This window comes from Diplotaxodon limnothrissa, linkage group LG23 (assembly GCF_057381915.1).
Source record: "Diplotaxodon limnothrissa isolate DT_005_m linkage group LG23, D_limnothrissa_male_GT1.1, whole genome shotgun sequence".
In the NCBI taxonomy this organism is placed as follows: Eukaryota; Metazoa; Chordata; class Actinopteri; order Cichliformes; family Cichlidae; genus Diplotaxodon; species Diplotaxodon limnothrissa.
The window spans coordinates 35716400-35729661 of NC_140617.1; the positions used below are offsets into that span (position 1 = coordinate 35716400).

The 13262-nt window shown below is 42.3% G+C and overlaps 1 protein-coding gene across 1 annotated transcript; it reads left to right on the forward strand.

Annotated features, from left to right (window-relative positions):
* The first annotated feature begins 352 nt into the window (after positions 1-352).
* On the forward strand, positions 353-11817 carry LOC146608616 (metalloreductase STEAP3-like). Its single transcript, XM_085347236.1, has 6 exons — positions 353-409; positions 1131-1392; positions 3502-3768; positions 3895-4422; positions 5260-5424; positions 9968-11817. Exons 2-6 carry the CDS (start codon positions 1171-1173, stop codon positions 10253-10255), a joined length of 1470 nt encoding a protein of 489 aa, XP_085203362.1. The 5' UTR covers positions 353-409; positions 1131-1170; the 3' UTR covers positions 10256-11817.
* Positions 11818-13262: the final 1445 nt, after the last annotated feature.

The window sequence follows — 13262 nt, forward strand, 5'->3', positions numbered from 1 at the left end:
GGCACCAGAAGAATATATTGTATTCCATTGGGGGTGGTGCCAGCCCATGCACACACCCCCTCTGGACCCGCCCCTGTTAAGGATGATAAACTTTTCACTTGTCAAACGTCATAATTAAGAGAAAAACGCGTAAGTTTTCCTATTAATTATGGAAATGGAGTAACAGCCACTTTGTCTCTACTGTGTGCAGTGCTCATGCTTACTGTGGTGTTAACCCGCCCCTTTAAGTGCAGAAATCACACGTGTAATAAATATCATGGAGCCCGTTACGCTGCTTTATCTCGCTTACACACGTGGGGGCGTGGCTTTATCGCCCGCGTCATCTTATCAGGAAGAAACGCTCCAGTTTACAGAAAGCTCTGTGGAAGCGTGGAGCCTGAACACCTACACGCGAGTAAACAGTGTGCCTGTAAGTATTCACAGACGATGTATTATGTCAGACAAGCTGTTATTTTACCAAAATGCTCGTCTTCGTTTTGCCTGCGTTGGCTTGTGTAACTTTCTTCGGAGACAAAGTTTCCCCGAGTTGACTCAAGGGCATCAAGCAAAGTAGCTTTCTATCCTCTTTTCCGTTTTCATGCCAGAGTCTGTGCGGATTTCAGTCTGTTTAAGTTCTTATCGTTCTCCGAACCACTTTTAGCAAAAGATACACCATTAATCGAGACAGCCTCTTAAGTATTGGCTTTTTAAAATAAATTCGGCATGTATCACTGTGATCATTAGGTGATTATTAAAGTGCTTCAAAGTGTGTTTTCATATTTTTCTCGAATCCTTCCGCGTGAGATAATCCCATCAAACGTGTTTCAGTAAAGTTGAAATAATTAAAGTGAAAGCTTCCTGGGTTAAATGTTTGTGATTGTTTTGTTTTTAATTAATTTTTTTTAGTCAGCGTGTCCAGGAGTAGCAGCAAAATTCGCAGTTGCTATATTTGGGCTGCCATAACATCCATTTACGCTATTATTGGACAGTAACTTTGCTTTGATAGTGCAGAGTTGTGGATCTAGGACATGCCAGCTGAGATTCACAGATAATGGGTATTAGACATCTGTGCTCTGCAAAGGTGCAGCTAGAAAGCTACCGTTAAATTCAACCTGTTGTAACTCTGTTATTAAGATTCGTGTTTGTTTTAGGTCTCATCTGCTGCTCTCTCTGCTGGTTTGTCAGTGCACTATGCCTGATGATATGGCGAGGCCTTTAATCCGAGAAAGAGCTGGGGGCTCCAGACACCTTGAAGCCTCCATGATGATGCCCAGCACCCTGTTGATTGGCATCCTGGGCACCGGCGACTTCTCCCGCTCTCTGGCCAGAAGGCTGGTGGCCTCCGGCTATCAGGTTGTGGTGGGCAGCCGAACCCCCGCGCGCTTCACGGCTCTGTTCCCCGAAGAGGCGGAGGTGACATATGCAGCGACACTGACACTCACGTTCACACTCACAGTGTAATTGGTGTTTTTGTTTCCGTCCCTCTGGTGGTAATTATACATTCCTTTGACTTTTCCCCCAGCAGTGATAATGGATGTTGTTGCTTTACCTCATAAACATAGCTACTAGATAATCTCAGTTGATTGAGAGAAGAAGATGAGAGGCAGTATGGGAGGAGCATACAGCAGTCAATCCATCAGCCTGCGCCACAATACATTTGCACCACAAGATGACTTCTTGTCAGCCCCTGATTAAGTTCCCATCTGCAGCTTGAATCATTTTTTAAGGTGTCTTCACCACAGGCATACAAATATGGATGAGGAACAGAGAGTGCTATTGTTATGTTTTTCACATGCTTACAATGGCTTCTATCAAATGCGTTCAAGTAATCCCTCTCAGCCAACAGCTTCAATTTAAGTCTTCTCTCAAGGCTCATTTTAACACAGTTGTCTTTACTCTTATGGGGTGTGAGCAGAAAGCCCCACTCAGCTGCTGTTAAAACCCCTCTGTTAGTGAAGGGCAGCCAATCAGAAAAAGGTTGGCTTAAATTGAGATGAAAGGCTGCACCAAGGTCCAATATCCCCTTATCATTTGTTTCGCTAATTTAGTGTTAGTGCCTCCTAGAATTCATGCTCAGTAATCAACCTGTCTTTTATAGGATCTGGAAGTTAGAGTTGGGCTATGTTGTAAACTTTATTGTTGCTCTGCCAAAAAATTGCTGACTAAAATCCATAAGATTGCTCGAGTTATGGTCTCATGTCAATGTTAGGTCTCACACACTATTTGACTAGATCCACTTCCACTACTGTCACCAGTGTGGAGCCTTTTACTAGTGTGTTTTCAGCTCAGTATAGGCACCTCGAAGCCACAGGGGGGGAAAAAAAAAAATCTAAGGGTCAATTCTTCTTTGGAGTCAAGCCATGTGATGAAAATGTGTAACAGCTGAATAACCTTTAACATTGCCTTAAAAGCTCATGTATGAATATAGGGTCAGAAATAGCACTTGGGAATTTAAGTAAGACGTGTATGTAATTATATACTCCTTTGCCACATGGAGTGTTTAATACATGGTCAAAGCACACTTAAAAACCACACACATACATTCATCCTAGTAATGCTACACCCCCCCCCCCCCCCCCCCCCCCCCCTTCTTTAAGGACTTTCAAGGCTCTTCTTTGGATGTTGGCTACCTTTTCATCTGCTCACTGTCAAGGTGATCCCACACTGCTTCAATGATGTTGAGGTCTGGGGAGACACTCCATGATTGTCATAGACGTTATTGTTGCACTGCCAAAAACAGCACTGACTAAAATTACAGTAGATCCATTTAGCCATGGTCTCATGTCTCACCCAAACCGTGACACGAGACCATGACTGTTGTGTTCAATTGTATGTTCCTCTTTTCAAGCATTGTTTAGCACTGTGTTTGGGATCATTGCTGTCAAATGAAGTTGTTGCCATTCAGATGCTTTTTAAACTTCTTTAAATTCATAATATCATCGATTTTGTCAAACCAGTGTCCAAAGAAAGGGTTTGATAGACATTCAGAAAATCTGGAGAACTCTTGCTTAAGACTGCTTTTAATAACTACAAGAAGGTCTGGTGAAGAGTTTTAAACAGAACTGTAATATCATATATTATTACTGCCTGTTTATTCATTTGCAAGCTGCAAGAAAGGACTTCCTGGCTTATTTGAGTTTGAAATTCAAATAATCCCAATAAAGCTTTTTGGAGGGTTTTTTTTGGTTTTCTTTCATGGCGGTTTTCAGTAAACATAGTTTGTGGTTAATGGGAACTGTGCAAAGCATTCGACTGAGACTGACAGCGGTGAGCTACAGGGTTTTAATTCAAACATACAATTTATCTGTCGCGTTCAGAGGTATGTTTTTAGAGCCAAATATGTATTAGGGTCAAGGAGATGCTTAGTGTAAATACTGTAGGCAGAGGTCTATGCTATGCTACGTTTTACTAATATTTGACCAGGCTGTATTTAACAATACTAGGAAATCAACTAATGAAACAAGCTAAATATAAGGGAAAGTTTTGATATCGAGCGTGAACGTTTCTGTCTTTGTCCGTCAGGTGACCTCGCAGATGGAGGCTGCAAACCAAGCAGACTTGCTCTTTGTTGCCGTGTACCCTGAGCACCACTCTACATTGGTCCACCTGAAGCCAGCACTAGCTGGAAAGACTCTCGTGGATGTCAGCAACGGTTTGCAAATCAAGCAAGAAGGGCCTTCCAATGCCCAACAGCTGGCTGATCTATTTCCTGAGAGTTATGTGGTCAAGGGGTTTAATACCATATCAGCCTGGACGCTACAGGCAGGACCACGGGATGGGAGCCGACAGGTAGGGGACGTCATCACCACTCTAAGACTATTCGCATTCATGGAGGTCTGGTGGTATATGCGGTTTCAAATGAAATCGGTTTCTAGCCTCTAAACATGTTTGTCTTTATGTCGTCTTTTTCTCCAGGTTTTCCTCTGCAGTGACGATCAAAATGCCAAGAGCTCTGTGATGCAGCTTTGCCGCAGGATGGGCTTCATCCCTGTTGACATGGGCCTCCTCTCCTCTTCACTAGAGATCGAAAACCTCCCGCTGTATCTGTTTCCATCTTGGCGCACCCCCATCATCTGCGCTCTGGCCCTCTTTGTCTTCTTCTACCTGTATAACTCCGTCCGTGATGTCTTGCATCCCTATGTGACTGCGAAGAAGAACAATTTATACAAGTTGCCCATTGAGATTGTGAATATCACTTTCCCATGTGTCGCCTTGGTGATGTTATCACTGGTCTACCTGCCCGGTTTGATTGCCGCCTTCCTCCAGCTGTGGTGGGGCACCAAGTACAACCGCTTTCCTAACTGGCTGGACCATTGGTTGATCCAGAGGAAGCAGTTTGGACTGTGCAGCTTCCTGTGTGCAGTTCTACATGCGATTTATAGCCTGTGTCTTCCCATGAGGAAGTCCGCCCGCTTCCAGCTGATCAACAAGGCCTATGAACAGGTTGGATGAAGAAGAAGAGAGGTGTCGGTTCAGACGTTCCATGAGTCTAACAAACAGGACAGAATAAATATAATATACATATATATACAGAATAAATATACATAGTCTGTAATTAAATTTTCCAACAAACGGATGTATTCTGGTAAACTTATATTTAATCTGTTAAAATACATAGCAGTGGGTGTGCGGTTTGTGGAAGCAACAATGTTCCCCCATCACATTTGAATACAATGACCAGGAAAGACGTCTCCCTTTGTGCTAGTCTCTAGCCAAATATGCCCAAGGCAGAGGAGAAGGGAACTCATAGGCATTTTGTGCTGAAGAGGGGACATTTAAATTTGTGTCTGCATCTTACATCAGGCCTACGCTTTATTGTTGGACGAGGAGTCCTCTTCACCAAAGAAATGAAAATGCAAAAGAAGTGACACCATCTGCATCTTAATAAGATGTAATCTTCCTCGTAACCTTAAGCTTCATCTCCTGAGCTAAAGTCAGGGCTCTAACACACGAAACATTCATAAACCTCCTTATTTATTTATAATAACAGATAGTCATTGATTACTCGGTTATTATCTGCCCAGGTAGGCTGGTTGCTCTGTTTGTGGCAAGTTACAAAGCGCCCCCTAATGGACAAACTATGCAACATCAGCAATCAGAACATGGTTGAAGGGTGTTTGTACCGTCTTTTTAAGTGCTTTTCTTCAACACTTCTTTAGCACTTGAGAGTTAAAGGATCTGAAAAGGCAGTTGTCAGTTTCACATTTTTGTCATGCTCTTGAATATGTTGCTGTTACCCTTGCATTGACTGCATGTCTATCAATGTTGCTTGTTACGCAGGTGAATGCTGGCCACCCAGATTCGTGGGTTGGGGAGGAAGTTTGGAGGATGGAGCTGTACCTGTCCGTGGGCATCATGGCTCTCGGGCTGCTCTCTCTGCTGGCTGTCACCTCGCTGCCCTCAGTGGCCAACACTGTCAACTGGAGGGAGTTCACCTTCGTTCAGGTACGCACCCACACATACAGTGGGGCAAAAAAGTATTTAGTCAGCCACCGATTGTGCAAGTTCCCCCACTTAAAATGATGACAGAGGTCAGTAATTTGCACCAGAGGTACACTTCAACTGTGAGAGACAGAATGTGAAAAAAAAAATCCATGAATCCACATGGTAGGATTTGTAAAGAATTTATTCGTAAATCAGGGTGGAAAATAAGTATTTGGTCACCTCAAACAAGGAGAATCTCTGGCTCTCACAGACCTGTAACGTCTTCTGTAAGAAGCTTTTCTGTCCCCCACACGTTACCTGTATGAATGGCACCTGTTTGAACTCATCATCTGTATAAAAGACACCTGTCCACAGCCTCAAACAGTCAGACTCCAAACTCCGCCATGGCCAAGACCAAACAGCTTTCGAAGGACACCAGGAAAAGTATTGTAGACCTGCACCAGACTGGGAAGAGTGAATCTACAATAGGCAAGCAGCTTGGTGTGAAAAAATCAACTGTGGGAGCAATCATCAGAAAATGGAAGACATACAAGACCACTGATAATCTCCCTCGATCTGGGGCTCCACGCAAGATCTCATCCCGTGGGGTCAAAATGATCATGAGAACGGTGAGCAAAGATCCCAGAACCACACGGGGGGACCTGGTGAATGACCTGCAGAGAGCTGGGACCAAAGTAACAAAGGTCACCATCAGTAACACACTACAACGGCAGGGAATCAAATCCCGCAGTGCCAGACGTGTTCCGCTGCTGAAGCCAGTGCATGTCCAGGCCCGTCTGAAGTTTGCCAGAGAGCACATGGATGATACAGCAGAGGATTGGGAGAATGTCATGTGGTCAGATGAAACCAAAGTAGAACTTTTTGGTATAAACTCAACTCGTCGTGTTTGGAGGAAGAAGAATACTGAGTTGCATCCCAAGAACACCATACCTACTGTGAAGCATGGGGGTGGAAACATCATGCTATGGGGCTGTTTTTCTGCCAAGGGGACAGGACGACTGATCCGTGTTAAGGACAGAATGAATGGGGCCATGTATCGTGAGATTTTGAGCCAAAACCTCCTTCCATCAGTGAGAACTTTGAAGATGAAACGAGGCTGGGTCTTCCAACATGACAATGATCCAAAACACACCGCCCGGGCAACAAAGGAGTGGCTCCGTAAGAAGCATTTGAAAGTCCTGGAGTGGCCTAGCCGGTCTCCAGACCTCAACCCCATAGAAAATCTGTGGCGGGAGTTGAAAGTCCGTGTTGCTCGGCGACAGCCCCAAAACATCACTGCTCTCGAGAAGATCTGCATGGAAGAATGGGCCAAAATACCAGCTACTGTGTGTGCAAACCTGGTAAAGACCTATAGTAAACGTTTGACCTCTGTTATTGCCAACAAAGGTTATGTTACAAAGTATTGAGTTGTATTTTTGTTATTGACCAAATACTTATTTTCCACCCTGATTTACGAATAAATTCTTTACAAATCCTACCATGTGGATTCATGGATTTTTTTTTTTTTTCACATTCTGTCTCTCACAGTTGAAGTGTACCTCTGGTGCAAATTACTGACCTCTGTCATCATTTTAGGCGGGGGAACTTGCACAATCGGTGGCTGACTAAATACTTTTTTGCCCCACTGTACTTCAGCCAGATACTTCATGCTAGCATGTGCTGTCAAATGGTTTTGTTCTCCGTGCTTGTAGGATGATGGTCAAAGACGTTGGAGACAGGCAGGACGTTTGAGTCGCACGCATACGAACAGACAGGCGTCACTCTGATGTGCAGACAGATGCACGCTGTGTCTCTTACACCACATAGTGAATGTGTGGCAGTAAGACACATATACAAACACTGACTCTTAGTGTTTGCAGTCCCGCAGCTGCCCCAGATTTGCTGTTAAACTTGTGCTGTGACAAAGCCGTTAGGAGGGTTGTGACTCAGTTTGTACGCACACTTCCTCCTCTCCTTAACCCCCCCCCCCCCCCAATGGCCTCCAGTTTTCCAGGACGTGAAGTCTGTTTGTGCCACTTTTCCCATTTCATCTTCCTTTAATTCGGTGGCCTTTAGATTAGTCACATGTCAACAGTTTGTGCGATTAAAGCACTTCTAGACTTGTTGTCAACAGCATGGGTGCACAATTAGTTTGTTTTTGTTTTTTTTCTCTCTCTCCTTTTTTTTTTTTTTTATAAATGCATAAACACTGTCAGAGCTAGCAACTGTCAAAGTATCCAGAACCCTGTTTTTGGGGTCTATTTTTAGTTTCTGCTTCAGTGTGGGCGCTCTTGGACAGTTAAGGAACCGTTGAGTGATCTAGGTGTTTAATTTATATAAATTATATAGTCAATTGTGGTGGCATTGAGTTGCTATATCAGTTCTCAGCTGGCTAATATTTTAGGTGCTTTAGATGTAAAGTACACTGAGTTCTCGGGTAGAGCAGAAAAATGCTATATGTAAACCAGTCCATTTATAAGTTGCTGCTGTTACCCAGGCATATGCAAATTGTTAAGCCCAATGTGTGACCCACCTGCCACTGGGACACTAACTTCAATATAAGAGCAGTAAATTTAGGTCATAGTAATGAGTCAGGCTAACCACCTCCTATTACCAGTTTAAATTCCCTTTTTTTAAATAAATAAATGTATGTAAATATGTAACCTGCCAAGGGATTGCAGATGCAAATTAGCTGTAAGATAACAGTGTTACAATGGATCATGGCAGCCTTTATGTTAATTTTGCACAAAAAAACAAACAAATAAACCTATGCATAAGGAATTTTGACTTTCAGTCCCGATCAAAAGTTTAAGAGCACTTGAAAAATGGCAAAAAATTATATTTTGCATGGTTGAATCTCAACAAGGTTCCAAGTAGAGCTTCACATGCAACTAGAAGAAATGGGAGTGAGACAAAACATATTTTTGAGCATGCAATTTATTGAAAACATCTTTTGATCGGGACTGTTTGTTATTAATGTGGCTTGCCTGCAGTACCGTTACAGTCCACCAGGGCTGGCCACACTTTGGGAATCACTGTTTTAGGTGATGCAAATAAAATGTTCTGGGTTTAAAAATAATGTGTTTTTTATGGTTTAATTTTTAGTATGTGTGTTTGTGTGTTTAAGCACCGAATGAAGACCACCCTGACCTGCATGTTTCCATAAATTTGTCTTTGCTTTCAGCAGTGAGGATAAACTCAAGCAAACTTTGAAGTTTGCAGGACGTCACATGATATAAATAGAAAATTATTCATCTCTTGCCATTGCAACTCACTTGGTGTTTAATTCACCTCGAGCTGAGCTGACTACAGGAGCACTTGGAGAGCACTGTTTCTGTTGCTGAACCTGTGGAAGGATTCATAGCAGAAACCTGCAGCCGCCTTTGGCTGTTGGCTTTGGCTCTCTGACGACCCCCCACCCTCCCGTCTGCCCTTGCACGATGAGTTTTACGGTCAAAAACAGCCTCTAGTGTCAGCCTAACCCTTACTGCTACATGAGTCTTTGTTGCCGACCATCCCACCACTCTTTTTCTTTTACGTATTTGCTTTTGAATTGAATTAGATTTAAATTTCAGGGATATCCCTTGTAAAAAGTTTCAGCCTCAATAAATCTATTATGTTTTTTGCAACTAATTAGGTTCACTGGCAACAGGTCATCAACATGAGTGCGACTAAAAACAGCTTATTAGAAGTAAAGGTTGGCAGAGTGTCATTATTCTGCGAAGAAACTGCATCTACGAATTGTGGAACAAGAATAATTTAGAATAATATCCCTTAACATAAATTTATGAAGTCCTTGAATATCTCATCATCTACAGAGTCTCTGTATGTGAGGGACAAATCATTTATTAATGCCTGTGATCCTTTGGCCCTCGGGAGGCACTGCAATAAAACAGACACGTGTCTGTCATTGAAATGAATGCATGAGCTCAGAAACACTTTAAAGCTCTGTCAAACAAGGAGGAACTCGTATGTTAACATGATTCAGAAATGCTGCTGCTGTCTCAGGACCTAAGCTCTTTTATACAAAGCAGAACTACCCGGCTTTTTATCAGCACTCTGTTCAAAAGCCTGCATGACTGATGGTATGGCAGTGTTTCAGTGCCTATTTGATTGGCAGCTTGGACGTCTGTAAAGGCATCATGAATGCTGAAAGGTATATACTGTATATACCTTTAAAAGGTATACGCAAATGTTCAATTCAAGTTTATTTATATAGCACCAAATCACAACATTTGCTTCAAGGCGCTTTATATTAAGTAAGGTAAAGACCTGCAATAACAGAGAGAAAACACCAACAGTCAGACGACCACCATATAAGTAAGCAGTTGGCAACATTGGGGAGGAAAAATTCGCCTTTGACAGGAAGAAACTTCCAGTAGAACCAGTAGAGTTCGATTAGAAAGTGTGCTAACTAAAATGTAGCTCATTTTTAAATCTATGATGGAAACAGCGATTTTAATATTGCATTTTTTTAATTGTCAACACAAGGAAGCTAAAAAAATTCAATCAGTGTTGTAAGATTTTATTAAAGGTATTATCCCCTTTATTCTGTCTCCTGCAGTCCACACTCGGCTACTGCGCCTTATCCATGGCTACCCTCCACACCCTCATCTTCGGCTGGAACCGCGCCTTCCTCTCGGCCCAGTACTACTTCTACATGCCTCCCACCTTCCTCCTGGTCCTCATTCTCCCCCTCGCGGTGCTGCTGGGCCGCGTGGCCCTCTTCCTGCCCTGCGTGGGCCACCGGCTCGGGCAGATCCGCCGCGGCTGGGAGAAGAGCCGGCACATCCGCTTCATCCTGCCAGATGACGACTGCCGCAACGGGCTGGAGAATGTCAGTAATGTGTGAGAAGCACCGTTTTCAGCAGCGTGCATAGAAAACCCAGACTCATGAATATAAAGCACATGGAGGATAAAAGATTTATACACTCTTTGAGCACTTTGGAGGATCATCTCTGGCCTTTTGAGGGGGTTCAGAGAGGATCCTCTTCAACAATTAGCTGGAAGACTCTTTGAGATTTTTAGAGCGGTGGTGCCACCTTTACTGCTCGATGCATTGGTAGTTAGACTACTTAGTTAACATTTAAAGTGTTTTATCGATCTCTTTTCTGTTAATCCAAAACTGAAGAGCAGTATTCATGCAATCAAAACAGCCTCTGTAACCTTACAGCTGATAGTCGAGCTTAAATGAGGTTTACTATGAGCATCAGAAGTGCGCTTGGCTTTCCTCACGCTGTCTGCATTCCTCTCTAGGAGCATTTGGTGCTGTACAGATCTGTTTCTATTTGAAGTCATTTGAAGGTTTTCTTTTCTAATTTCTCCTTTTCTTCCCTTGACAGTGATCAGCACTGTGTTAAAACTATTTGTTTTGGGAAAGGCATATCTCAAAGAAAAACTCCTTCCCAGAGTTGACACTATGTTTTGAATCCTCTCCTTTACAGAGAAACACTGCAACAGTAAAATATTAAACTATAATATTTAAACATTGAATATCATCATAATCACTATTTTTCACAATATTTGACACGAGTGCGTATGTTTGAATTAAGCCATTTTCTCAAACGGATCAGCCGCCTGCCTTGTCGTAACTTAGAGGTGCTAACTGCTCATTTTCCAGATCGATGCACGTAGATGCAGCATCCAGGCCAGCGAGATGCACGTCTGCTGCTGCCATCTCGCTCAGGGGAATCTCACCACGGCCTCTGACTTATCTGACATTTTACATCTGAATGTTTCTGCTGCTTTTTTTTTTCTCTCACTCTGATGAAGTAAACACCAACACAGGCAGTAATATTTCAGTTAAGAAGCTGTATTACAATATTTTACTGTCATTCACTGTTTTACTGTTTATCCAACTGGAACTGGATAAATCTAAATAAGAAATTATTTATTTAAGATTACTTCATGTCAGGTGACAGTCCTGACACTAAACTAAGGTACAGCTAGCTTATATTGGGTAAGGTAAGAGGCCATAGTTTAAATGTAACCAAGCATCGTGTGACATTAATACTTGTTACACACCAAACTGATTGAAAATAGAACTCAGATTCATTTTAAGTGGATATATCTGCATGTAGAAAGAAATGCAATTTCAGGTGTATTGCTCTTTTAGGAAGCGTGGCACAAAATGAAGTCTTTCACATGTTCTAAATAATCTGTCATACGGAGAAGGCGGAGCGGAAATATAAAAACCGATTAAAAAGGAAGTTTTGACTCTTCAACCAACTTTTTCTTCATTAAAAAAAACTCCCAAAACAACACCTTTGTACATCAGCCCTACGTGCACTCTCATTTTTCTGCTCTTGCCAGAGATTTTCATTTATATGCTGGATGTGTTAAGTCTGTGTCTGTCATCGTGACAACATGATGATTTCAAGTGTTAATTTATAAAACATGGAATAAAGTTTTCTATGACAGAGCGAGCTTTCACATCTCTGGTGTTTGTCGTCGTTTTTGGAGTTCTTCAGATTAGATTAACTTCTGGATTCAAATAAACCATCTTCATGTTTTAAATATTACACTTAATGCCACCAAATCTACACACACACACACACACACACACACACACACACACACACACACACACACACACACACACACACACAGCCGAACATGTCATTTTGTGCTTGCTGCCATCTTGTGGTGACTTTTTCTATTGTCTTGCACGACTTGTCCTTTGGATTTTTTTCCCCCACTTCATGGCCTCCTCAGTCAACAGATCCCAGTCCAGTAGAGGATATTTGGGATGTAGTGGAAAGGGAGAGTCACATCATGAACAACCTGCTGACAGAGTAATGTTTTCAGCTCCTTGTTGAATCTGTGCCACAAAGAATCAAGCCAGTGCTGATGGCAACAGGGAGTCTAACCATGCAACAGCAAACTACCTAATAAAGTGGCCAGGTACTGAGTTTCTATGTGTGTTTATATGACAGGGACGGAAAGTGTGTTTACCTTACTCTGCCGTCATAACTAAAATATGCCTTTAAATCCACATTTCCTGCTGATGAAGCTGGACCACTACAACAGGGATGATCTGATATCCTCGTGTTGGTGTTGTTCCCAGACCATCATGAAAATGTTGTTCCAGGATCAACATTGCAAGTGACCAATCACATTGTTGTGACGTTATTCTTTTGCGTGCCAAGCCATTCGTGCATTTATGAAATTCCAATGTTGCAAGGACAATATCAATTCTGCTTACCGTTTATAAAAGGGTTATGGTTAGGGTTAGGGTCAGGGTCCGTTGATCGGTGGACAGAGGCGGTTTCACGCAGCTTAAGTAAAGTTTTTTGTTTTACGCCGGTTTTTCCCGAAGTCGCAAAAGTATGACGTCACAACATTCTGATTGGTCACTTGCAATGTTGATCCTGGAACAACATTTAGTATGATGATCTGGGAACAACACCAACACAAGGATATCAGATCGTGCGCTACAACAGGTCTGTTCAGCAGGACTGACTGGAAGAAGCGCACATAGATTGATATCTGCGTGCTGCCCTCTTGTGGTGACTTTTTCTACTGTCACACAAAACCACTCCCTTGACATGTAACGATTAGATCTTTTGTAGGAACGTTTATAAGTATAATATATATAGGTTTGCTATAGTGGGTGTAAAATATCTCACAGATGTGGATAGATCGATCCAATTATAAGTATCAGTACAAGTATCGATACTGACACTGGTATTAGTATCTGATTGATATTTTGTTTCTATGCTTCAAGATCAGCATGTTGTCCACTGATATCTGTTAAAAAAATTGGTTATGGAAATTAAAAATACACGCCTCAAACACACACTATGAAATGACAATCAATACTTTGTTTTAATTGTCATGTCTACTTTAGTGCATCAGTG